Below are 27,738 nucleotides of genomic sequence, written 5' to 3'. Positions count from 1 at the left end.
TACTATAGCCTGTGTATACAGTCCAACAAATGACACCATAAAACTACATGATCAATGCACATCTTACGCAAGTAAAACACATAAGGTGCAGGTAGGAAGGTTTATAATGTCTTTAAGTTTCCTTTATACTGGTTAACACTCTAATAAAAATTTGTGTAGTTAAAAACAAGATGAAAGTAAATGTTACAAATGAAATGCTGTTTTGACTATCAAATCAAGTTTTAACTAAAGGCGTATCTCTGAAATGGTTATAGATGTATGTACTTGCTGACAGCTACAGAATCTTGAAAAAGTATTCATACCCCTTGAAATTTTCCACATTTTGTCATGTTACATCCAAAAACGTAAATGTATTTTATTGGAATTTTATGTGATAGACCAACACAAAATGGCACATAATTGTGAAGTGGAAGGAAAATTATAAATGGTTTTCAAATTTTTTTACAAATAAATATCTGAAAAGTGTGGCGTGCATTTGTATTCAGCCCCTTTTACTCTGATACCCTAACTAAAATCTAATAGAACCAATTGCCTTCAGAAGTCACCTAATTAGTAAATAGAGTCCACCTGTGTGTAATTTAATCTCAGTATAAATACAGCTGTTCTGTGAAGCCCTCAGAGGTTTGTTAGAGAACATTAGTGAACAAACAGCATCGTGAAAGCACGCACCAGGCAGGTCAGGGATAAAGTTGTAGAGAAGTTTAAAACAGGGTTAGGCTATAAAAAAATATCCCAAGCTTTGAACATCTCACGGATCACTGTTCAATCCATCATCTGAAAATGGAAAGAGTATGGCACAACTGCAAACCTTCCAAGACATGGCCACTCACCTAAACTGACAGGCCGGGCAAGGACAGCATTGAACAGTGAAGCAGCCAAGAGGCCTATGGTGACTCTGGAGGAGCTGCAGAGATCTACAGCTCAGGTGGGAGAATCTGTCCACAGGACAACTATTAGTGGTGCACTCCACAAATCTGGCCTTTATGGAAGAGTGGCAAGAAGAAAGCCATTGTTGAAAGAAAGCCATAAGAAGTCCTGTTTGCAGTTTGCAAGAAGGCATGTGGGGGGCACAGCAAACATGTGGAAGAAGTTTCTCTGGTCAGATGAGACCACAATGTAACCTTTTGGCCTATAAGCAAAACGCTATGTGTGGCAGAAAACTAACACTGCACATCACCCTGAACACAACATCCCCACTGTAAAACATGGTGGTGGCAGCATCAAGTTGTGGGGATGATTTTCTTCAGCAGGGACAGGGAAGCTGGTCAGAGTTGATGGGAAGATGGATGGAACCAAATACAGGGCAATCTTAGAAGAAAACCTGTTGGAGTCTGCAAAAGACTTGAGACTGAGGTGGAGGTTCATCTTCCAGCAGGACAATGACCATAAACATACAGCCAGAGCTACAATGGAATGGTTTAGATAAAAGCATATTTATGTGTTAGAATGGCCCAGTCAAAGTCCAGACCTAAATCCAATTGAGAATCTGTGGCAAGACTTGAAAATTGCTGTTCAAAAACGCTCTCCATCCAATCTGACGGAGCTTAAGCTATTTTGCAAAGAAGAATGGGCAAAAAGTTCACTTTCTAGACATGCAAAGGTTTGAGGCAAACCTAAAAAGACTTGCAGCTGTAATTGCAGTGAAAGGTGGTTCTACAAAGTATTTACTCAGTGGGGCTGAACACAAATGCACGCCACACTTTTCACATATTTATTTTTAAAAATTTTTGAAAACCATTTATAATTTTACTTCCACTTCACAATTTTGTGGCACTTTGTGCTGATCTATCACATAAAATCCCAATAAAATACATTTACATTTTGGTTGTAGCATGACAAAATGTGGAAAATTTCAAGGGGTATAAATAATTTTTCAAGGCACTGTAATTGTCCATATCATCCTGCAGTTTAGGAAATGATTGTACACAAAAAAATAGAGTTATGCTTTTAAGTAGAATAGCAAAGGTGTTTACCTAGTTTTCATGTACAGTATGTATAATCCTTAATAAGTATACTCAAATGATATTGTACTGCCTAGATATTTTACATATTGTTTGCCCTTTTTCCTAGCAATTCCTAAAAACAAATGAAGACTCCACTTTTCAACTTTTTAAGATGGCAAAACCTAATGAAGAGGGTGATCTGCTTTTCAAAGACTCAGCTACTTGTCTTTTGCCAGTTGGACTCCATACACTTCAGGATATCCTAGGAGAAAGTTTCATGCAGCTTGCTGACGATGTCTTTGACTGCACCAATGCAGGTATTCAATTCTATTGTATTTAAAATATATTGCAGTTTATTTACTAAAGGGGTAGAGACTGTTAAGGGTAGAGAGAGTGTAAAGTTGATGCTCACTTTGCAAAGTGTATATTCACTTAGCTTAGTGAAAAAAGTAAAGCCTTGCTTCTTTTTTGGACCATTTGGGGTCTAGTGCATTTTTGATGCATTTTGATGCATACCGGTGCATTTTTTAAGTGCGTTTTACCATGTTCTGGTGCGTTTTTGATGCCTTTTACCACGTTCCAGTACAGTTCTGTGCAAGAAAAATACAGCATGTTCTACTCTTTTTTTTTTTCTGGAACTGGAGCACACTGGAACTGCAAGCACTGGTGTGAACCATGCCATTGACAACCATGTAACCTGCTTTCTGTGCGTTTTGGATGCAGAAAAAAATACACTGGCCTGCATGTAGTGTGAACCAGCCCTAAGCATCTGGGGCAATTTTCTAATTTTTCACACACATTAAAATTTGCATTGTTGCTGTAAAAATCCTAAAAGTCTCAAACAATTATATATTGTTTGAAAGCAAAGGTTCTGAAGAATAAAGTTAGTAGATGTTGGCAGTTGCAATTTTTGTATGCAGCATGATATTTAGCAAAAAAAATTAGTGCACTTAAACACATTATAATATACAGAATTTGGTAAAATATAAAAGATAGGGTTACATTGAGTAAATAGATACCAAACAGCTCAAGCCCCATCTTAAAAAAGGTTACCACTGTCCTGGGCACCCCGGAGGAATGTAAAAGTCCAGTAACCACGGCAGTAGGAGGCTCTGCAACTGCAGTTGTGAGCTTGCTTTAATCACTGGAAGACCTCACTGTTTTTTAAATGGCTTATGTTATTTAACCGCTTTCCCGACACCCTATAGCAGATATACTTATACAGAGTGTCAGGGGTGCGCAAAATCACGTATATATGTGATTTTGCATTTCCGGGTAGGGGGTGCGTGCGAGCACCGCATGCGCCCTACCCGCGCCACCATTTGTGGCCGTCAATCACCGGGTCCTGGCCGGTGATTACCAAGCATCTCTGACAGGGAGGAGGACTGTTTTGTGGCACAGCACAGCCATCCAGAGCAGTGTGATTACAGTTAAGTACACTGACACTGCCCACCAGTAAAACACTCCCTGCACACAGTTAACCCTTTGATCGGCCCTCATGTTAACCCCAGTGCCGTTAGTACAGTGTCAGTGCTTTTGATGTCAGTGACACCAAGTCAGTTCCTCCCAGTATCAGAATGTCCGCCGAAGTCCCGCTATAAGTTACTGATTGCCATCATTACTAGTAAAAAAAATAAAAATCCAGTATCTATACCGCCATTTGTAAACGCTATAACTTTCACATAAACCAATTAATTTACACATATTGGGATTTTTTTTTAGGAAAGACATCTAATACATTTTGGCCTAAATTTATGACGAAATTTGATTTTTTAAATTTTTTTACTGGATATGTTTAATAGCAAAAAGTAAAAAATATTGTTTTTTTTTTTTCTCAAATTGTCGGTCTTTTTTTTTTTCTATAGTGCAAAAAATAAAAAAAATGCACAGGCGATCAAATACCATCGAAAGAAAGCTCAATTCGTGGGAAAAAAAGACGTAAATTTAATTTGGGTGCAGTGCTGCATGACCGCGCAATTGTCAGTTAAAGTAACGCAGCGCTGTAATACAAAAAATGGCCTGGTCAAGAAGGGGGTAAATCATCAGGAGGTCAAATGTTTAAGAGGTTAAACAGAATACTACCATATTTTGTATCAGAGGACCAACAAGGTTTTTTTTAACAGTTTAAAGTTTAAAGCCTTTAACATTGGATGCTTATTTTGTGCCAGTGCAAACAGCAGTTATGTCAGATTGATAAAAAATACTTGTAAATGGTGGTTATGAGTTACTGCAAATACTACATAATAGAAATTAATTCCTAAAAAGAGGCATTTAAAAACCTAATGTCTAATGATCGTAGAAGGTGTCAAAGGTATGCCTAATAAAAGTATTTTTGTACACAACCTAAAATCCTTTTCTTGGAGTTCATTGGGGGACATGGGATTCAGAGAAATTAGTTATACTGCTGCCTACAGGGGGATTTGGACAATGACAAACAAGAATACTGTGACCAGCTTGATCTAACCCCTCCCAATCTCAGCATGTCTCAGGTTTATAACAAAGCAGTACTGGGAGCAAGACCACAAAGGGATAAACACAGAGGGATAGAGCCTCTGTTCCACCCTGAACTCCAACAAAAGGATTTATGGGGAGTATAAAAATCCTATTGTCTTTGTTGTTCATTGAGGAATACAGGATTCAGAGACATTTGGGATGTTCAAAAGCAGTCCAACTGATGGGGTGGCAACACAGTAAACAAAACATTAACAGACCCACTAAAAAAACAAAAGAAAAAACAATTTGGGGGCTGTCTTTAGCTCAAAGACCTGCCTGAAGGATCATATGTCTGAAGCCGGCATCAGATGAGGCATGAATATCTATGTAGTAAAACTTAGAGAACATGTGAACAAAAGAACAGGTGGTAGCCTGGAAAATTTGGGAAACAGCTGTCTGATTCTGAATAACCTAAGAAGCACTCACAGAACTAGTAGAGTGTGCCTTGCCATTAAAGGTTAGAGCCTGATGTGACGGTATGCGGCGTCAGACACCAGCCCTTCTCACCAACTTGTGACCGAAGGACCAGCCGATCTCACACCGCGCTGTCACTTGCGTAACAATGCCGCTCTCAGCTGTGCTGTGCACAAAGATTTTCCAGCTCCAGGATCCACAATCTATGTGCCAGCAGTCTGAGAGCGATTGTTACTGGGTCAGATTAATTACGCAATTAACCCTTCACACTGCCACCACCACCTTTTTACAGAGAAGGAGGAAACTCACAAATCTTAGCAGTAACACTAGGATATTAGTAAAAGTGTCTGTAATACACACTGTCACCACAGACAGATATTGTAAGGGACCGCCCGGTGGTACCACTAGCACTCCACTGATCGGATGTTCCCAGCGCACGGAGTCTAAGCCCCAGGGTACTTGTTCACCAGGGCCCCTGATGGTGGGGATGGACTTGGAGTACCCCAGGACCAGGTCGTGACTACTGAGGACACCCATCAGTGGTAGGGGTATTCGCCAGGGGCTCCCACGGGAGAGAGCCAGGTATGAGGAGGTCTGGAGACCCCGTAGAGAGGGACGGATGGATGGATGGATGGATGGCTGAGCAGGAGCAGGGTCATACAAGCCGGGTCGGTAACTATGGGGATGGTGCGGTACAGAGCAGCGGGCAGAGAATAGTCGGGTCACACGCCAGGTCAGCAACAGCAGGTCAGATCCAATAGGGGGCATTCAGGAGAGAGGTCAGGCAAGCAAGGGTCAAAACAGGAGAAAACAGCAAGGTCAGGGCACAATCCGGGTCAGCAACTTACTTCAAACAGGTTCACAGGTTCACAGGATACAAAAGACCAAAAGGCACTGAATGACAGCTCAGGGCCGTTTAAATATCCCGCCCTGCGCTGTCATTGGTGCCAGGCGCGCGCCCGCGGTCACTATTGCGCATGCGCGAACCTGATTGCCGCGGTCGGCCAAGTCCCGGCGCTCGCGTACAGGGAGGTGTACTGCGCCTGCGCCGAGCCCAGCGGCGCGACGGTCTCCGACATTGCCCCCCGCCTACGGGCAACCTCCGGATGCCCACCCGATCTCTCCACCACGGGTGATCACGAAGAAACTCCCGGACTAGTCTAGGTGCGTGGACATTATGAGCCGGTTCCCAAGAATTATCCTCAGGACCATAGCCCTTCTACTTAATTAGGAATTGGGTCTGGCCCCCCCTTCTTCGGCACTTAAGGATTGTTTCCACCTCAAATTCCTCTTGTCCTTCGACCGTTATGGCCTCTGGGGGTCTGGATTCTCGTTCTGGGAAGGCATCTGGGATCACCGGCTTCAGCAGAGATACATGGAAGACTGGATGAATTCTGAACGTGGCCGGAAGGATCAGCTCATATGCCACTTCGTTGACCATCCGCTTTACCTGAAAAGGCCCCACAAATTTAGGTCCCAATTTTTTCGAGGGACAAAGCATCTTTAAGTTGGTTGTGGCCAACCACACCTTCTGCCCAGGCCGCAACGCCAAATCCCCTCTTCGTTTCTTGTTAAACCCCTTCTTATTGTCCTCTTGGGCCCGAGCGATGGCTTCCTGGAGTAATTTGTTATTGACGGAGAAGAAGGTCAACGCATCCTGCGTTGCTGGAACTGGGCATTCAGAGACCAAATCAGGGAGAAAGACAGGGTGAAACCCATAATTCGAAAAGAATGGGGACTGCCCCGTTGCCGAATGGCTTGCGTTGTTATAAGCGAACTCCGCCAAGGGTAAAAGAGACAGCCAATCATCCTGCAGGAAAGACGTGTAGCAACGCAAGTATTGCTCCAGGGTCTGGTTCGTCCTCTCGGTCTGACCGTTGGTCTGAGGGTGGAACGTGGAGGAGAGGGACAACTTGATGTCCAGGGCCTTGCACAGAGCCCTCCAAAACTTAGATGTAAACTGGACCCCTCGATCAGAGACGATGTCCTCGGGGTACTCCATGAAGTCTAACGATCTCACGGATAAATATTCGCGCCGTCTCGGTTGCTGACGGAGTCTTCCTTAGTGGCACGAAGTGAGCCATCTTGGATAGGCGATCAATGACCACCAGAATTGCTGTGTGGTCTTGTGACGGTGGGAGCTCGACTATGAAGTCCATCGCGATCTTCTGCCAAGGCCGTTCGGGAATCGGCAAAGGTCGCAACAGCCCCCAGGCTTTGCTCCTTGACGTTTTGCTCTTCTGGCAGATGGTACAGGATCTCACGTAGCGCTTGCAATCCTTAGCCATGTTTGGCCACCAAAACGAGCGCCGGAGAAGCTCCAGAGTCTTGACTGGGCCAAAGTGACCTGCCAGCGGGTGATCGTGGCAATGCCCCAAAACCAGGGTCCGGACTTCCTCAGGTACCACGATAGAATCCTCCTTCCACAGGAGTCCCCCTTTGTTCTGGAGGGATACCCCAACTGGGGTTGGTGTGGCCGTAGATGCTTCTATTAACTTGGAGCGAAGGTCCATCTGGAGAGCCAAGAAGTTCCCTGAGGACAAGATAGTGTCGGGTACCAGTTCTTCTTCGGAGTCCTCAAACATACGAGATAGCGCGTCAGGCTTTGTATTTTTAGATCCGGGCCTGTAAGTAATATGAAAATTGAATCTGGAAAAGAATAGGGCCCATCTTGCCTGCCGTGAGCGTAGACGCTTGGCAGTCCTCAGATATTCCAGATTCTTGTGGTCTGTGAAAATCAATATAGGGTGTGAGGCACCTTCCAGCAGGTATCTCCATTCTTCTAGCGCTGCTTTGATAGCCAGCAGCTCTCGATCCCCGATATCGTAATTCTTCTCTGCTGGGGTGAGTTTCCTCGAGAAGAATGCTACGGGATGGAGTAACTCTTTGGTGCCTTTCCGCTGAGACAGGATGGATCCTACCGCATTCTCCGATGCATCTACCTCCAAGATGTAGGGCAGGGCCGCGTCCGGGTGGCCCAGGATGGGTGCCGAGGTAAACAGCTTTTTCAGAGCTTCGAAAGCTCTTTGAGCCTCTGGTGTCCATTTGAACCGGGTTCCAAGTTTGGTTAGTTGGGTAATGGGGGAGACCAGACCCGAGAAGTTTTTGATGAACTTCCGATAAAAGTTTGCGAACCCTATAAACCGTTGGACACCTTTTTTGTCCGTGGGTTCAGGCCAATCTAAAATTGCAGAGACCTTCTGGGGGTCCATCGCGACCCCCGCAGTGGAGATAATCAGGCCTAGAAACGTGATGCTAGATTGCTCAAAGCAACATTTCTCCGCCTTAGCATATAACCCATGCTGCCGCAATCGCCCCAAAACTTTTGCCACATGTATCCTATGATCCTCTAGAGAGGGTGAAAAAATTAGTATGTCGTCCAAGTAGACGATAACGAAGACATCCAAAAAATCCCTGAAGATGTCGTTCACAAAGTGTTGGAAGGTGGCTGGTGCATTGCACAGCCCAAATGGCATGACCAAGTATTCAAAGTGGCCAAACCGGGTACGGAAAGCTGTTTTCCACTCGTCCCCCTCTCTTATGCGTACCAGGTTATAGGCCCCCCTTAAATCAAGCTTTGTGAAAATAACCGCAGCCTTTAGGCTCTGAAACAGTTCTGGTACCAATGGCAATGGGTAACGATTCTTTATCGTGACCCTGTTCAGCTCCCGGTAGTCAATACAAGGTCTCAGGGTTTTGTCTTTTTTCTCCACGAAGAAGATTCCCGCTCCTGCTGGAGAAGTGGAGGGGCGGATGAATCCCTTCTGGAGGCTGTCCTCGATATATTCCTTCAGGGCCCCCAATTCAAGCTCAGATAGGGGGAAAATACGCCCAAAAGGGATTTCAGAGCCTGGTAACAGGTCGATTGGACAGTCATACGGGCGGTGGGGGGGCAGAGTGTCGGCTCCCCGCTTACTGAACACGTCCAGGAACCCATGATAAGCTGCGGGAATAACCTGTTTCAAGTTGGAGTCTCCTTCGGAGCAAAGGAGAACTCGGGGCCCTGCGGGGCCCGAAGTGCGACAATGTTCCCGACAGTATGGGGAAGGGAACGAGATTGACCCGGTCTCCCAGTCAATCTGGGGGTTATGGGCCCGTAACCATGGGAGCCCCAGAATGACTGGGAAAAGAGGTGATGCAATAGCGTCCAGGCGGAGGAACTCCTGGTGCTGGTTGGCAATGATAGTGGCAATGGGGGGAGTTTCCTGATTAACTACCCCCGATTTTATCTGGGAACCATCAGCCAAGAAGATGTTGAAGCCCTTCTGTCTGTGTTGGAGAGGGATACCCTGTTGGTGAGCAAACTCTAGATCCAGGAAACAGCTGCATGCCCCCGAATCAACTATGGCTGTCACCTCCACGATCTTTCCTGGAAGCTGAAAGGAGAGGGGCACTACTAAGTATTGCGAAGGGCAGGTATTGCTAATAGACAAGGAAGAAAAACGGGTGCACTTACTCATTTTCTGAGGGCAGGATCGCACCATATGACCAGCTTCACCGCAGTAAAGGCAGAGGTTCTGGGCTCGTCTGCGCTGGCGTTCCTCCGGGGATAATTTAGGCCGTGCCAGACCTAGCTGCATAGGTTCCGGAACATCTCCTGGTGGTGGGTTCTGGATGCTTTGTCGGGTTGGTGGGCTGGGGCCTAGGAATGGACTCCAGGTATTTCCGCGACCCTGGCCGGACCTCTCAAGCCTGCGTTCCCGCAGTCTTCGGTCAATCTTAATTGTCAGGGCAATAAGGTCTTCTAGAGACTCGGGAACCTCCACCCGGGCCAGCTCATCTTTCAAGGGATCGGAGAGCCCCATACGGAACTGGTGCAATAGAGCGAACTCATTCCAGCGTGTGTCCCCCATCCACCGCCTGAAATCAGAGGCGTATTCCTCTGCTGCCCGCCGGCCTTGTCGGAGCGCATATAAGGTCGCTTCGGCAGAGGCTGCCCGCTGTGGGTCATCATACAAGATGGCCATTGCTTCAAAGAAACTATTGACCGATCCCAGGTGAGGATCATTGTTTCCCCTTAGCCGGTGGGCCCAATCCTGGGGTTCCCCCTGTAGTAGTGAAATAATGAATCCTACCTTCACGTTTTCGGTCAGGAAGGTACGGGGTTGTAGCTCAAAGAACAAGAGACAGGAATCGCGGAATGACCGGAAGCGTGTGCGGTCCCCGTGAAAACGCTCCGGTAGGGGTACTCGGGGTTCTGCCATAGGGAGCGGGGCGGAAGCCCCTGAGACTGGCTCCTGAGCTACCAGGGCCGGGGGTGCAGAAACTGGGGCCTGTGGGGCAGGGTCAGAAATAGAGCCAGTCTGGATGCGATTCTCCAGCTGCATGCATCTGTCCTGCAGGACCGTTACGGCCTGCGTCAAATTAGCTAGGTGCCTGCAAATTTCCTCTAGCGGGGAGGGCCCTCCTCTAGGCTCAGTCATGGCCTTTTGGTACTGTAAGGGACTGCCCGGCGGTACCACTAGCACTCCACTGATCGGATGTTCCCAGCGCACGGAGTCCAAGCCCCAGGGTACTTGTTCACCAGGGCCCCTGATGGTGGGGATGGACTTGGAGTACCCCAGGACCAGGTCGTGACTACTGAGGACACCCGTCAGTGGTAGGGGTATTCGCCAGGGGCTCCCACGGGAGAGAGCCAGGTATGAGGAGGTCTGTAGACCCCGTAGAGAGGGACGGATGGATGGATGGATGGCTGAGCAGGAGCAGGGTCATACAAGCCGGGTCGGTAACTATGGGGACGGTGCGGTACAGAGCAGCGGGCAGAGAATAGTCGGGTCACACGCCAGGTCAGCAACAGCAGGTCAGATCCAATAGGGGGCATTCAGGAGAGAGGTCAGGCAAGCAAGGGTCAAAACAGGAGAAAACAGCAAGGTCAGGGCACAATCCGGGTCAGCAACTTACTTCAAACAGGTTCACAGGTTCACAGGATACAAAAGACCAAAAGGCACTGAATGACAGCTCAGGGCCGTTTAAATATCCCGCCCTGCGCTGTCATTGGTGCCAGGCGCGCGCCCGCGGTCACTATTGCGCATGCGCGAACCTGATTGCCGCGGTCGGCCAAGTCCCGGCGCTCGCGTACAGGGAGGTGTACTGCGCCTGCGCCGAGCCCAGCGGCGCGACGGTCTCCGACAGATATATTCAGAGAATTATTACATACAGTAGCACTCTTCAGAAACAGGGATTCTTTAGTTGGCATTAAAAGCTTTAGAGACAGTTTCAACACTTTTCAGAAATTAGGATTTAGTAGGTCAAATGGTGCAATAAAATATTTACAGAAAAAGATGTTACAAAGATATAAACAGAGCAATAAAACAACAGAGAAATAAAAGAAAGAAGTTCAGAAGGCAGCATACTTGCAAAAGTCCTTGGTTTGAGCAGAGTCCAATCATCCGAACAAAGGCTGCTCTGGCTCTCAAGTGTCTTAGGTGGTTCCTGATCGATGTTAAAAGGAGAGCTAATTTTTCTCTAAGCTGTCAGTCTTTTTCTATCATCTCAAAGGGGTGTCTGCTGAGAACAAATGACCAATCGTCCAGTTTGGGGATGGGTGTTAGGCGGTAACCAAGGTTATGACCAAATCCCTTCCAAGTTCATACTAAGGTCAATAACCTTCAATAGGTACAGGTAGCATCCTAGCAACTGGCAGATTAATATTTAGAATTATATTCTAAACGCACAGATACCAAATTTAGCATATCTTTGACACTCCGGATAAAAGAGACTGCTTTATTTTCTTTTGTAGGTGCTAACCTAGGGATGTAAGGTGTCATGTGACTCATATTAAAATGACCTATCAGAATATATACTTCATATCAATGTGCCCACTTTCTGCTGAAGTGTATGAATTTGTATGAAAAATGACTCATGTGGAATGTATGTTTTATGGCACACTCTAGCTCTAATGGCCTAGCAGGTCATGACTGACTGAGTTATTGTTTTTTGATCGGGCAGAGGAAAGTGGTTTTTCAAAGAAGATCCCCTGGGACCAGACTAATTAGTGGTTTACAGCCATGGAGCTCATCTAGCTGTGTTTTAGATAAGAGGCATTTTTGAACTCCGTTCACTTACAGCCTCACATTCCATTCAAAAGGGAGGAGGGAGGACAGAGACAACATGGCCGCGACCTAACAAGATGGCTGTCAGTGTCCATGTCTCTATTTCGCACAATCGTCACACCTGATCAAAAAACCATAGGCTCGTACAATAATCTGTCTGAGCTACTGAGAAATAGTGGAACGAGAAGCTGGTTCCTTTTTGTGGAGACTTTCTGGGTTGGCAAAGAGAGAGTCCATTTCCTAATGAAAGCAGTAGCTGCGAGCTGAGAGTTACAGCACAAACGACATCTAGACCAGCCTTTCTCAATTGGGGTGCCACCAGAGGTCCTCAGGGGTGCCGTGGCATCCTGGTAGAGAAAAGCTGTCGGATGAGTCTGAGCTCCCGATCCCCAGCCGAGCTGTTCTTCAGCAGTGAGGGAGCTCTCTCAGACTGTTGAGTACACTCAGCAAAGTGAAAGCAAAGGAAGAAGAGTCTGCTGTGCTCTCTGCCTCCCCCTACAGTGCACTACCAGGCTGTGTGAAGGAAGCTACTGTACTGCAAATTTTTAAAGGGCTTTATACATGTTAGTGTGTGGATGTGTGTCCTTTTTGTGTGTGTGTGTACACGTGTCCTTTTTGTGTGTGTGTCTGTATGTGTGTGTGTGTACATGTATGTGTGTCTGTGTGTACATGTGTCCTAGTGTACGTGTGTGTGTGTGTGTCTGTATGTATGTGTGAGTGTGTGTACACATGTGCTTGTACGTAAATTACTTTTAATCCTGACCTCCTTTTCCTGTACTATCAGAACTGCTTTTTTTAGGGCTTGTTCATAGCAGCCAGGACTGCTGCTCCTCTGTAAAGCAATTCATGCACAGATCGCTTTTCAGAGGCACTTGACAGGTGGTAAAGAGGCAATATGTTGCTTCTTCACCACCTGCTTTAACCCTGCAAATGCTGTAAATGCAGCATTACCACACTGCAACCGTGTGCAATGCACACAGTTGCGGGTCGATTGCAGTGCAGCCCCATTCAGCTGGAGGTATATTTCCAGACGCAGCCACATCATGTGTACACCCCCAGCTCCTGCCTCTGCAGCTACAGCTGGAGAAGTTGAGGGTGGAAAACAAACAGCTTAACTGCGTGTTTTACCACCCCCAACGTCATGTGAATAAGCCCTTAGTTCACATCTATGTGGCTGCGTGTAGGGCAGCCCATTCATTTCAAGGGGCTGCCCTATCCACAAAAATATTTTAAAATTGTGCTGCACCAAAAACACACCACATTTGCCAATGTGCGGGGTATAATTAATGGTACCCTTAAAGGGCAGAGCATTTGTCTGCGTGTCAGGAAAGGGTGTGATTTTGCATGCCATCTGCGACAAACAGTGACCTGAACCAAGACTTGGACAGGGGTCCGTCAAGACTGAAAATACTTATCAGGGGCACCCTGACTGAGAAAAGGTTTGGAAACACTGATCTAGACCACAATTTTTCAACCTTTTTTCTAGTCCAGGCACCCTTTAAAATTATGAACAATTTTCGAGCCACCCCTAATAGTTTTACATACTACAGCAGCATCCACACACGTAGGGCACCCAACATTAGAAATAATTTATTCTTTCAAAACAAATACACTTTTGCACACTGGTACTGACTAGTATTCCAACATTTATTCTACCTTGTTTTCTCTCCACCATAGAGCTAATCCCAGTGCTGATAGAGGGGGGTGGGGGATCAAACAAGGATGCTGTGGGATGCTGGTGGCTGGCCCACATGGTGCCCAAGGTTGTAATGTTGCACAATGAAAAACTATGGCTTTTGGGTAACAAAAGGCAAGCTCGATCTCCTTCCCACAATTTTTGGGCAATTTTTACATATTTTGTCAAGGCACCCTTGAAGAACCCAGAAAGCACCCTGGTTGAGAAAGGCTGATCTAGACAATAAAGGGAAATCCTTCTGATGTACTAGAGCCAGACAGAGAGATGAAACTGTCCTGGCTAAGATGAAAAGGCTGATGCCACCTTAGAAAGGAAAGGCCTTAACACTACCTTGTCTCTACTTCTAGTCTTAGGGTTCTAGGGTACTTCCTAAAGAGTTGGTTCTGGCCAGCTCAATAGTTAGTTTTTCAAAAAGGCCTGGATTCTTTCCGAATTGTACATAATATAACTGGATACTAATATTTATAGATAAAGTTTATCCAGGGAATATCCGATTACCACTTGCGGAATCAGGAAGGAATGTTTTCCCCTGCTGGAGCAATTTGGATCAAGCTTTATTGTTTTTTTTTTTTGCCTTCCTCTGGATCAATCGTGGGTATAGGATTGTATACATTTTTTTTCCCTTTTAATGGTTGAACTAGGTGAACATGTGTCTTTTTTTCAACCTGACAAACTATGTAAGTCTTTAAAAGATCAAGCTGCCAGTTCAGACACGCACTTGACAGTGGTGATGACAACAAGAAATAACAACTTTGTAAATAAGTGTAGAAAGGGGAAATGTCCATAATAGGTTTGAGGGACAGTATCTGAAGTACTAAAATAACCAAATTCAACAGTTAGAGGTACAAGGGAATGTGAGGATCCCTGTATGTCTCTGCAACATGATTGCAGGTGCTGGGATTTGACTCTTGATCGTACTGAATCACTGATTCAAAGAGGCCTCTGTTCCTCAACACCTAGGCTTCAACAGCCGTGCTATTAAAGCCAGTGGCCATGAACCAAGATGGTAAACTGGTTTTGGGATAAAGATCCTTACTATCTGGAAGGGCCCAATGAGTGTCTTCCAGGAGTCTGATCCCGTTGAAATACCACTAGGTACTTTAGATGACTAGGTCCCCAAATTTTGTAATCTGGATCTGTTAAATGCCCTGTGACCAACATAGTACACAAAGGTCTGGAAATCTACACAATGAAGACCAGTGCCTGAGGGTAACATTCCAGGCAGGCCCCGCTATTATCTATAACTTGTGGGGTCTGGGTAGGCTATTGTTGTAGATATGCCGATCCGGAAAGCTGCATAAAGTGACTAGATCACGCAGCATCTTCAGCAAGTCTTGACTGCTGAAAAAATATTGAGAAAAGGAAAAGCATGACTAGTAGAATTATTACATTTTTCTCAGTAAAGAAAGGACATCCACCTTTTTAAGAAACTAGCAAAAAAAGGAGGCAAGTTTGGAAGTGGGAGGCATTATGCCAGATCTCTGTATTTTTAACCTGATAGTATTTAAATCCTCCAGCAGTATAACCCAAATGTCTATGAACCCTGTGTCCCTCATGGAAAAGATAGAAACAATTGTTTTTTTTTCTTGGCTTATGATAAATTCTAACTATTCATTTTTCCAGGTATCTTGGATTTCTGCAATACAGACATTTGTGCAGACACCAGGAATTAGTATGCTTCTTCCAATAATGTAAATATTTTGGTTTGTAAACTCCCATGTCAAAAAAATATTGCAATCATTTTTGTATTGTTCCCACTTGCAAGGCTAAATGAATGGCTAATTAGTACGAAAAAAAAAATGGTTCATATTAAAAAGAATGAAAGCAAACTACATATGAGACCTCAATAAAAAATATGTGTATATCCTGCACTGGCAGACAAAAAAACATGCTCAAAAAAACAAAGTATTTTGCAGCTAATCCACTGTCATATGTTCCAACAGCAAAACAAACAAATTATAATAAAAAGTGCAGTGCAATAATCGATCTATATCAAATATTCAATATGAAACGTGGTGTACATGTGGTCCGTGCTATATATCAAAATATAATCATAAAAGTGAACCAATGAATCTTATGCAAAATAAATATCATCAATAAAAAAAAATTAATCATCACCACCGTGCCCATGTGATTATTTGCAAATATTCACATATATCCCCAGATACATGCAAACATATTTGTTTTATATAACACAGTTCATTTCTCCAGAGATATCCTACAAACCAGTCTGAAATTGTTTTTGTCCTGTACCACTATATTGAACAACACCACCTGCCGTGCAAACCGCTTACCTAAATCTCTGACCAACTAAAAAGTCAGGTCAGTCTGCTCTTGCCCTTAAGTCAGAGTAGGTATTGTATCCAATGGCATGTCCAGATTCATCAACCAGCGGTCTCAGCTCTTCCTCCTCTGGTCAGCACTCTCTCCCAGCAGTCACTCAAGAAAGCATACACAGCCTCTCATAGTGCAATATTGTTAATAAACCATCCCTTTAACCACTTCCTGTCCGGACACTTTTACCCCTTCCTGTCCAGGGCAATTTTCAGCTATCAGCGCTATCACACTTTGAATGACAATTTGCGCGGTCATGCAACACCCATATGAATTTTTTACCATTTTTTTGAGACAGATAAAGCTTTATGATGGTGGTATTTATTCACCGCTGGGATTTTTATTTTTTTTGCTATGTAAATGAAAATGTCCAAAAATTTGGAAATAAAGTGTTTTTCTTATAAAATTTTGCAAATAAATAATCTTTCATCATAAATCTTGGCCGAAATGTATTACGTTATTTTTTTAGTAAAAAAAAAAAAAAAAACCAAATTAGTTTATAACCAAAAATTATAATTTGTAAACACTTTTTTTACATTTTTATTTTATTTTTTTATATTATTATTTTTTATTTATTTATTTTTTTTTAATACTGTCACCCTAGCAGTACAGTGTCACCATGGTGACAGTGTACTACTTGTGGGGGGTGATGAATTTTTTTTTTTTTTTTACAGTGATTGCTTTTACACCCATATAGGATGTAAAAGCAATCATTTCTCTTTCTCTCTGTCTGCATTCTTGCAGCCATTGAGAACTACTGAGTGAACTGTGATTGGTCACAGCTTGTCACATGGTACAAGGCTGTTGTGAATAGCCTTGTACCATGTGACCTCTGTGATCATTCACAGATTTCACACGTAGTAAGCAATGATGTCACAAGTGACATCTTGCTTACTACTTTGCATGTGATCACTGACTGGCCAATCAGTGATCACATGATCAGGACCTCGTACAGAGGTCCCATCCGACGATCGGTGTTTCACTGTGTCCAGAGGACACAGCGGGCACCGGATCGCGGTGCTGCGCGCTCCCAGGGAGTGCGTACAGCTAGAAATGGCGGGTGCCGTTTATGAACGGCAACCCGCCCGTGGAGTGCCACCGTCCTGTCGTTTATAAACAGCAGGCGGACGGCAAGTGGTTAATAAACCTGCTTATATAAAAACACTCACAAAATAAGTGCACTTTAAATCTAGTGCAAAAAGTAAATCGCTTTTTTAAATGATCTCATGTTGCCCCCTTTAGGATAAGCATCACCTTTAGTGTATACGCATAACCTCGGCATATATCTGTTCCTGGGTGTGATGATGTCACGTGGCTCCACCCCTAGCACATTTTGTCACGTGACCTGTGATGCTTCTCCCACTTGCCGACCACAATACGTATATATACACAGCTGCTTTCAAGTGGTTTACCAGGGATATGGCTGAAGATATCAGCCATAACCCCGGTATCTTTTTTTTCAGCAGGTGGATGGCTTTCTCATGAAAGTGGTCTCAGTGGCTCATTAGCCACTGGATCTCCTTCAGTAGTGGCAGGAGGGGACAACTCCCCCTCCCGTTGGGGTTTCCCGGGTGTGGCCGGCTGGTCACAGAGGCAATGAGAAACTTGATCGTCTCTGATCACCTCTATGGCCTTTAAGGACCAGAGCGACGTCATGATGTCACTTCCAGTCCAGGGTGAAACACATGTATGAGTTTTGTATAGAATGTTTGATATAGATCGTATGTTAGGCTGCACTGGTTATTATAATTTACATATGAGACATCACATACATGAGATTTTATAATTTATGTATTGGATTCTAGCCCTTGCTGCCATTTGTAAAATGAATGTACTAAAAATGGTAATTTTAAATGTATGGATAGTGCCATTGCTGACTTTTTAAAGGTGCAAACTTTGCAGGTATTATCCTTGCTTTTTTGTTTTGGATAGAGTAGAGAAGGGTTAATATCTCTCTTGGGTTCTTTTTTAGTGCCTGTGTTCTGCTGGGGAGATTTCTCTTCAGTTTATGTCCTGCAAACGTAGCAGGAAAAGACAGGAAATCACACAGGAAATGAGGGGAATTCATAGACAGTTGCTACTGGAACATTTGTCCCTGTTGAATGAAGGCGGACCCCACTTGTTCTCATGAATTGAAAAAATTTGAGCACACTTTAATTTTTTCAGACTAGGCATATATTAAGTTATAACCATTATATATACCCAATGAGGTGAGTAGCCTTAGGTGATACACAGATTAAACAAATCCTCCTACATAAGTTGTACCTGTCTATCTGCAGTATTTCTCTTCTCTACATCTGTTCAGAGTGCTGAATTTATAAAAAAAAATGGTCTGGAAAGCCAAAATTACACTCTGCAGAACTCACTGAGAGCTGATTATAGGGAAGAGACACACACCCCTCCACACAGGAACATAGCTGAGGCTGTCAATCTGCTGGAGGTCCCTCTCCGTCACCCATTTTTCTCTTGGTGTCAGGAAAACCTGATCAGAAGTGATTCATGCTAATAGCAGAGAAACTAAACAGCAAACGACACAAAATGAAACTTAGTGCTCTTAATTGAAATACACTCAAGAGCACAGGTGTCAAACTGGCGGCCCTCCAGCTGTTGCCAAACTATAAGTCCCATGAGGCATAGCAAGATTGACAGTTACAAACATGACTTCCAAAGGTACAGGCATGATGTGATTTGTAGTTTGGCAACAGCTGGAGGGCCACCAGTTTGACACCCCTGCACTAGAGGGATAGGATTTGTTCATATTTCATGTCTGAGGTTTAGAGCCCTGGCCAAACATTTTGAAAATGACACAAATATTAATTTACCTGCAAGGAAACGTGCAGTCATCATTGCTTTGCGCAAAAAGGGATTCACAGGCAAGGATATTACTGTTACCAATATCAACCATTTATCAGATCATCAAGAACTTCATGCAGAGAGGTTAAATTGCTGTGAAGAAGGCTTCAGGGTGCCCAAGTAAGTCCAGGAAGCGCCAGGACCGTCTCCTAAAGTTGATTTAGCTGTGAGGTCAGGACACCACCAGTGCAGAGCTTGCTCAGGAATGGCAGCAGGCAGGTGTGAGTGCATCTGCATACACAGAGAGGTGAAGGCTTTTGGAGGATGGCCTGGTGTTAAGAAGGGCAGCAAAGAAGCCACTTTTCTCCAGGAAAAACATCAGGGACAGACTGATATTCTGCAACAGGTACAGGGATTGGACTGCTGAGGACTGGGGTAAAGTCATTTTCTCTGATGAATCCCCTGATCGTTTGGGGCATCAGAAAAAAAAAAAACCTTGTCCAGAGAAGAAAAGGTACCATCAGTCCTGTGTCTTGGCAACAGTAAAGCATCCTGAGACCATTCATATGTGGGGTTGCTTCTCAGCCAAGGGAGTGGGCTCACTGACAATTTTGCCTAAGAACACAGCCATGAATAAAGAATGGTACAAAAACATCCTCCGAGAGCAACTTCTCTCAACCATCCAAGAACAGTTTGGTGACGAACAATGCCTTTCCCAGCATGATGGAGCACATTGCAATAAAGGCAAAAGTGATAACTAAGTGGCTTGGGGAACAAAACATCAACATTTTGGGTCCATGACCAAGAAACTCCCCAGATCTTAATCCCATCGAGAACTTGTGGTCAATCCTCAAGAGGCAGGTGAACAAAAAAACCCACCACAAATTCTGACAAACTCCAAGCACTGATTATGCAAGAATGGGCTGCCATCAGTCAGGATGTGGCCCATAAGTTGATTGACAGCATGCCAGGGCGAATTGCAGAGGTCTTGAAAAAGAAGGGTCAACACTGCAAATATTGACTATGTACAATCTGTTGCATTTATGTATTATTATGTGTATTAACATGCTGTGCAGTACGGCAGTCCATTAAAAGAATGGTCTGCCAAGGCACTGGAAGAAACAAAAACTGATAGCATTTTAGCAATGTAGCACATCAAAACATACTATAGTATGTTACAATGTGATTTGATGGCCTACACCACAAGTGCATTGGGGTGCTGTCAGGGAGCGAGGAGCCAGACACACAAGGAGGTGCAATTAAAGGTAGGTTTATTGTACAAAAACAAGACAGAGTCTATGCAAGTCCAACAGCAACAACGGATGACTTGGTAGGACAGAAGCCAGGAAGGATGGTCGCCAGAGCCGGGGTCAGAAGCCAGGAAGGATGGTCGCCAGAGCCGGGGTCAGAAGCCAGGAAGGATGGTCGCCAGAGCCGGGGTCAGAAGCCAGGAAGGATGATCGCCAGAGCCGGGGTCAGAAGCCAGGAAGGATGGTCGCCAGAGCCGGGGTCAGAAGCCAGGAAGGATGGTCGCCAGAAGCCAGGAAGGATGGTCGCCAGAGCCGGGGTCAGAAGCCAGGAAGGATGGTCGCCAGAGTCGGGGTCAGAAGCCAGGAAGGAGTCTTGCCAAGGCTGAGTCGGTATCCAGGAGAGCAATGAGAACTAAACAGGAGCTTGCTGCTGTGCAACAGACAGGACACGAATGCAATGGACAGCTACAAACAGCAGACTTAAATGTGATAAGCCGCCACCTCCTGGGAGGAGCCGCAGAGGGCTGAAAGCATAAAGGATCCCACAATGCTTTGCAGACACCTAAGATGGATGCCAGCACATGGAGCAGCACAAGCCCTGAGGAAAGGTAGGACCTTGACAGGTGCACATCAATGCACATAAAGAACACGTACACACAGTCTATGTTAATCTTTGTTTATGAGCATAAATCTCAATAATATCAGATTCAGCCAGCATTTAAAAATGCATTAGCTGGCCAACAAGCTTCCTTAAAGAAGTTCTGTGCACCTGTGACCCATTTTCTTCAGCTCACTGTCGGCTGACGTCACTCAGTCGGTCCAGGTTTTCAGCAGATCGTTGAGAGGCTGAGCCAGGTGACGCTCCAGACTCTAGGGTGGATCCTGACTTTAAATTTGGGATCCACCCAAGTCTGGAGCAGCATCTGCCTCAGCCTTTCAACAATCTGCTGAGAGCCTGAGCCAGCCGCTCCCTCCCCCTCCACAGCCCAACGCTCCAGTGAGTGCCCCCCGCAGGGCAAAGCAGACAGTGGTGACTGAAAGTCACCGCTCTCTGCTCACAGCGGCGGTGAGAACTAAGTGATCAGCGGTCATGTGATCACTGAGTTCTCACTTAGAGCCGTGGGGGTCCGATGCTGCATCCACCTAGGTATGTATGATTTCAGGGAAGAAAAAGAAAAAAAAAACCCTGAACTTTTTAATAATGAGCTCCGGACATACAGTATATACAGTAAAGACACAAATTAAAGCATAATTAAATGTTTCTTTTGTTGCAGGACTTTTGGTGTGCTTTAAGAAAATGCGCCAAAATCACCAGACATAAAAGAAGTCTATGGCAAAGCACAGCTAACCATACCAAAACCACGGGTACACTGTGCTGCTGCCATAAACGCACTGGTTCAGTGTGAACTTGCCCTTAGGGTTATCAAGAACATGCAAAGCAATTAAAAGCCAACATTTTCCAAACTTTTTTGTACTAGATAAAGCACAGCAGTGTTAGATTCTTTCCATTTTTATTGCAGTGTGCCCTACTGGGAAGATTTTTCCCTCCCACTCTAATGGTTAACTGCTTGTTTATGCTTAGGGTACCAATGAAGACTTACTTACCATATCCCACGCTCTTTTGGTATTTGGCAACTGCTGGAGCACAGAGAAGAGGCAGCGGTGTTAAAGCATGGAGGAGCCTGCAGGATCAAGGGATTATACAAGTAAGGGTCATTTTAATGGTACCCTAAGCATGAACAGGGGAGGGGGACGTCACTGCAAGAAAGGATTTTTCTTTTTTCTCCAGAATACAGTTTTAAACCCCTTCATAGTAAAAGGTTAAAGTCAGCAATGTAGCTTCTATACTTCTGACAGGTACCTGTAAACTCTCCAGCTGTCAATTTCTGATCGGGACATTTTTCCTGTTTTCTGTATTGCAGTTGTTTTGTAAGAAGACTACAGAAATGTAAAGTTGCTGCTTATCTTGCACACTGTGAAACGGAACAGTCACTGAGGTTTATGATGTTATTATACCATTTTTACTGCTACTACACTGCTAATGAAAAAAAATCATATGGCAGCTGGCAAACACAGTTATAACTTTATAAATTTGAAATAAATTATACTAATCTAATTAAATTGCTTGTTGATTTATGTAAATGTAGATATGCCAAGTAAATGCCAAAAAAAAAAAAAAAAAGATAAATTGAATCACACTGCTGAATTTGAGGAGAGGTACGCCATTTTTGCTAGCTACAATACAATTTATGCACATGAAATGTAGACATTTTGAAGGTACCAGACACAATGCACCACACAATTGGTGCACATGTAGGACCTGTGTAGGGGGGCTTTGGGCTTGCGTTGATGGCATTAGTTTGGAGCGCTTCTGAGAAGATTCAGAATTTGACAGGCACATGCAGGGGCGGACTGACCATTTGAGCACTCTGGCACTGCCCGAGAGCCCAGGGTCATTAGAGGGCCCCATGAAATGCCCCTGGTACCTTTTTATAGGCTTTTTTTGAGTGTGGGCAAGGACATAGGGGCCCCATGATCCCCTATTGCCCGGGGGCCCCATGAGTTGTCAGTCCGCCCCTGGGCACATGTAACCCACAGTTCACCTGTTTTAAGTAGGTTTTTTTCATTACCATAGACTTGTAAGAGAATGCAAAACCTGCCTGAAGCAAACAAATGCTCATCAACATAACCCATAACAAGAGGTCTTTGAATGCTGGGACTTTTGTGGAACCCTGACATTAACCACCTCCCGTCCGGCCGTTGTATATAAACGGCCGGACGGTGGCAGTGCAGGGTCGGGTGGCCATTTATAAATGGCCTCCCCGCACCCTGCTTGTGCGTTCTCCCTGGAAGAGTGCAGCACCGCGATCTGGTGCCGCTGTTTCCTCCGGACACAGTGGAACACCGATCGCCGGACGGGACCTCTGTGCGAGGTCCTGATCATGTGATCACTGATTGGCCAATCAGTAATCACATGCAGAGTAGTAAGCAAGATGTCACTTGTGACATCATTGCGTACTACGTGTGAAATCAGTGAATGATCACAGAGGTCACATGGTACAAGGCTATTCACAACAGCCTTGTACCATGTGACAAGCTGTGACCAATCACAGCTCACTCAGTAGTTCTCAATGGCTGCAAGAATGCAGCTAGAGAGAAGGAGAAATTATTGCTTTTACAGCCTTTATGGGTGTAAAAGCAATCAGTGTAAAAAAATAAATAAATCTTCGTCACCCCCCACAAGTAGTACAGTGTCACTATGGTGACACTGTACTACTAGGTTGACAAGTATGTAAAAAAACAAAAACAAATAATATAAAAAAATAAAAAAATGTAAAAAAAGTTTAAAAATTATAATTTTTGATTATAAACTAATTTGGGTTATTTTACTAAAAAGATAACGGAATACATTTTGGCCAAGATTTATGATAAAATACTATTTATTTACAAAATTTTATAAAAAAAACTTTTTTCAAAATTTTTGGACATTTCATTTACATAGCAAAAAAAATAAAAATCCCAGTGGTGAATAAATACCACCAAAATAAAGCGTTATCTGTCTCAAAAAATGCTACAAAATTCATATGGGTACAGTGTTGCATGACCGCACAATTGTCATTCAAAGTGTGATAGCACTGAAAGCTGAAAATTGGCCTGGACAGGAAGGGAGTGAAAGTGTCCGGACTGGAAGTGGTAAAAAAAAAAAAAAAGAAACTGTCCCTTAAAGAGTTATTGCTTTTTTTAGGTTCCATTACCACCGCCTATATTCTGCTGTGCCTACCATAGACATACATACACTGCAATGCTAATTGGGTTGCAAGCCACAAAGATTGTGAGAACCTGATGAACACCCATGCAAATATGGAGATGATGTTCAGACAGTGTCATTGCTGGGAAGTGCCTAAAAGGCAAAACTTTTTTTCATTTTGGATAGTGGAAGGGAAGGTTATAACCCCTGTCTTTATTTTGCCACCTGTGTCCCAGAATTCCCTTCACCTGTCGCATAGCCAAAACAGGAAGTGAGAGGAAATCTCTGCAAAGTACTGTAAGTGTCAGGGTGTCACCAGAACTAATGTCCCCATTGGAAGATATTCCCTCTATTAGTGTTGTAAATCTGTCAGTGTTCTGTCGACCCAAAATGTGGGATTTTCTTTTACTCTCACTTTCAATTATGTCAGTAAACAGGACAAATAGAGAAGGTGAATCTCCCTAACAGGTGCACAGACAGTAAAAAAGGCTGGCATATGTTCTAATCCTTCTCCACGCTATAAAAAAAAAACCACTTTTTATTTCCTTTAACCACTTCCCTGCCTCCCTATAGTAGAACTACTGCTACAGGCTGCGTGAAATCACATATATATATTTTTTTTCTACACACACACATATTGTAATGACTTTTGGGGACTGTTTATTAAGAAAAATGATATTATCCCAAAATTGGGAATCCTGGCTGACTGTCATGGGTTAACATCCTCGGTTAATTTCAAGTGACCTCCCAAAAAGTTATCCTAAACAATGAGTGGAAGAGACTTGTTTAAGAGACAATGCGAGTCAAACACCACTATTTGGACTTCTGCAGGTGAGCATATACGAGGTCTGGAAGTGACAATAGGGTAACCAAACCGGATTGTCTGAGAGTTCTCACAAAACCTTGGAAAGTGTGTGATGACAAACAAGACTTCTTGAAATGTGACAATATGCTATTGAATACTGAGGTTTAATTCCAGGCCAGTCTATTTACCCTAATTACTCAACAGTGGATGAGGTTCTCTGTCACATTTCCATGAACTGTACATTCAGCACAAGGTAAAATCTGGGTCAGTTAAGATACAAAGGAAAATTTGGTTTATATCAAAGGAAATATTATCAAGGGTATATTTCCACACACCAAAATATATTCAACAAAGTTGGGTATTGCATACCACTCAACTAAGTTTGAAATGATGAAGAAGAAGATTATTTGTGAATTGGGGTAAATTTTATAATTCCAAAAAGAAGTCAGCTATTCCAAAACAGTTTAAATATCAGGAAAATGAGAAACCAAATGTATTTACATCTTTCTATGGTCCTTATCCAAGAGTTAGTAGTGAAATCAACTATACTTGAATAGGACATATATATTTGATACATAAAGACATTTTATTTCTATCAAAGGATGAGTCATCATTAGGACCACCAATTCTTTTGTGATACCGGACTGTCCCCAGTGGACAGGTGAGGAATATCTCTAGGTACGCACACTTCTCAACCGACCAATCAACAAGCCTGTTGGGAGGTCCCTTGAAACAAAAGATTGTATGGTATAAAAATGCCATACATCTCAGAAAAAAAAACGATACTGAAAGGGGAAAAACTCACAAACTGATGAACTCACTTGCTCACCTGATCACTTCAAGACTTCAAGACCTCAAGACTTCTAATAATCACTTCACTTCTTCTGAAAGACTGCTACTACATCTTGATCACTTCTGAACTTAATCTTCCAACTATTTCTTCATTACTCCTACCACTATATACTGCACTATACTCACTTGCTACCTGCGGCCATTTTGCTGAGAACTTCCAGCTGCCATTTTGAAAGAAAAGATTTCCACCAGAGACGCTGATGCTCAGTCAAATTCTGGGAGTGGTGAGACTGCTAAAATATTGTAATTTTCTTGATATTTCCAACTTTAAAGATTTATAACATTGTATTTTGTGGTTAGGAATATATTAAGGTTATATATATATAATTATCATCAACATAACTGTTTGAATATTGTATTGAGATTATATATATTATTAACTAATTTGTAGTGTTGTTGTAGTGCGATTTACAGTTGTGTCCAAAATTATTCAACCCCCAATGCTGTAAAGGGGTTTAGGGACTATAGTGTACATTTGGAATTGTATTCAGAATCAAATCCTACAAGGACGTTGTAACTACCCAAATGCAACTAAAATGACATCAATTGTTTATGTAATACAGTAGTAAATGGTTCTTATGTGGTTTCTTCATTGCCACAATTATTCAACCCCTTAAAGACTACCACTCTGAAGAACAGAGGTTCATACAGGTGCTTTCCATCAGGTATTGAAAACACCTGTGGATGTCACCGAGCAGCAATCAAGCATAATAAGCACCAATTAGGCAGCTTTAAAATGACTGTGATACTCAGCTCCTTCTAGACATTTACTGGTGTGGTTACAAACATGGTGAAGGCAAGAGAATGGTCCAGGAAGACAAGAGAAGAGGTGATTTCTCTTCACAGGAAGGGCAATGGCTATAAGAAGATTGCAAAGATGTTAAACATACCAAGAGACACCTTAGGAAGCATCATTCGCAAATTCAAGGCAAAGGGCACTGTTGAAACGCTACCTGGTCGTGGCAGAAAGAAGATGCTGACTTCGACTGCTGTGCGCTACCTGAAGCGTAGAGTGGAGAGAAGTCCCCGTGTGACTGCTGAGGAACTGAGAAAAGATTTGTCAGATGTGGGTACAGAAGTTTCAGCCCAGACAATAAGACGCACACTGCGTAATGAAGGCCTCCGTGCCAGAACTCCCAGGCGTACCCCCTTGCTGTCTCCAAAGAATAAGAAGAGTCGACTGCAGTATGCCAAAAGCCATGTGGACAAACCACAAAAGTTGTGGGATAGTGTTCTGTGGACTGATGAAACAAAATTAGAACTGTTTGGGCCCATGGATCAACGCTATGTTTGGAGGAGGAAGAACAAGGCCTATGATGAAAAGAACACCTTGCCTACTGTGAAGCATGGTGGAGGGTCAATCATGCTTTGGGGCTGTTTTGCTTCTGCAGGTACAGGGAAGCTTCAGCGTGTGCAAGGTACCATGAATTCTCTTCAGTACCAGGAGATATTGGATGGAAACGTGATGCAGTCCGTCACACACCTGAGGCTTGGGAGACGTTGGACCTTTCAACAGGACAATGATCCCAAGCATACCTCCAAGTCCACTAGAGCATGGTTGCAGAGGAAAGGCTGGAACATTTTGGAGTGGCCATCGCAGTCACCAGACTTAAATCCGATTGAGAACCTCTGGTGGGACTTAAAGAAAGCAGTTGCAGTGCGCAAGCCTAAGAATGTGACTGAACTGGAGGCCTTTGCCCATGAAGAATGGGCGAAGATACCCGTAGATCGCTGCAAGACACTTGTGTCAAGCTATGCTTCACGTTTAAAAGCTGTTATAACTGTAAAAGGATGCTGTACTAAGTACTAAGATTGAATGTCACTTGGGGGTTGAATAAAACTGATAATGCTGTGAGCACAGAAAAGACATTTGTGGTTATTTCATTATAACTGTTATGTTATATTTGTCTGACCTACAAGTGCCTCTTTAATGTAAATGTAAGCAAGATGACTGAATGATCAAAAGCAATGTCAAACTGGCCAAAACACTCAATTTCAGTGGGGGTTGAATAATTTTGGACACAACTGTATCAGATATACTTTTCTTTTTTCTCTATGGCCACGAGAAATTAGAAATAATTTTGGAAGCACTATAAGGTTAAAACTTATCCCTAATAAAATTTTATATTTTCTTTTAAATTAATAATCAGATATTGTATGATCCCATATAGAAATTAGCATATTATATTTTTGATTGTATGTACGAGTATATATTCATCACCAGTATTTTGCATTTGTATTAATATATATATAAATTTTGTACATAAATAAATTTATTTATCAAAAAGGCAATTTTTGTGTATATGGTACAAAATCATACTGGTAAAAGAACTCAAGGTATATTATTAAGTGGTGATC

At 43.6% G+C, this 27,738-nt stretch overlaps 1 protein-coding gene across 3 annotated transcripts in view; it reads left to right on the top strand.

Moving 5' to 3' along the window:
- The window catches only part of LOC149445951 (serotransferrin-2-like), an 81,313-nt gene extending 59,217 nt beyond the window's left edge, over positions 1-22,096 (top strand). Inside the window, exons 16-19 of one of the 3 annotated variants that reach the window (XR_016306298.1) lie at positions 2,071-2,260; positions 15,222-15,289; positions 21,558-21,681; positions 21,898-22,096. Coding sequence is in view for 2 of the 3 variants with exons in the window: in XM_089653254.1 (XP_089509380.1) it covers positions 2,071-2,260; positions 15,222-15,271 (240 nt within the window). In the remaining variant the exon portion in view is untranslated. The remainder of the gene's footprint in view (positions 1-2,070; positions 2,261-15,221; positions 15,290-21,557; positions 21,682-21,897) is intronic. The other 2 variants (XM_089653254.1, XM_089653255.1) reach the window with 2 other exon arrangements.
- Positions 22,097-27,738: the final 5,642 nt, after the last annotated feature.

The sequence above is a fragment of the Staurois parvus genome, unplaced genomic scaffold, assembly GCF_062004578.1.
Source record: "Staurois parvus isolate SC_StPar_1 unplaced genomic scaffold, SC_StPar_1.0 ptg000704l, whole genome shotgun sequence".
Lineage (NCBI taxonomy): Eukaryota > Metazoa > Chordata > Amphibia > Anura > Ranidae > Staurois > Staurois parvus.
The sequence above is the reverse complement of the archived record's forward strand: the minus strand, read 5'-3'. Positions and strand labels throughout refer to the sequence as shown.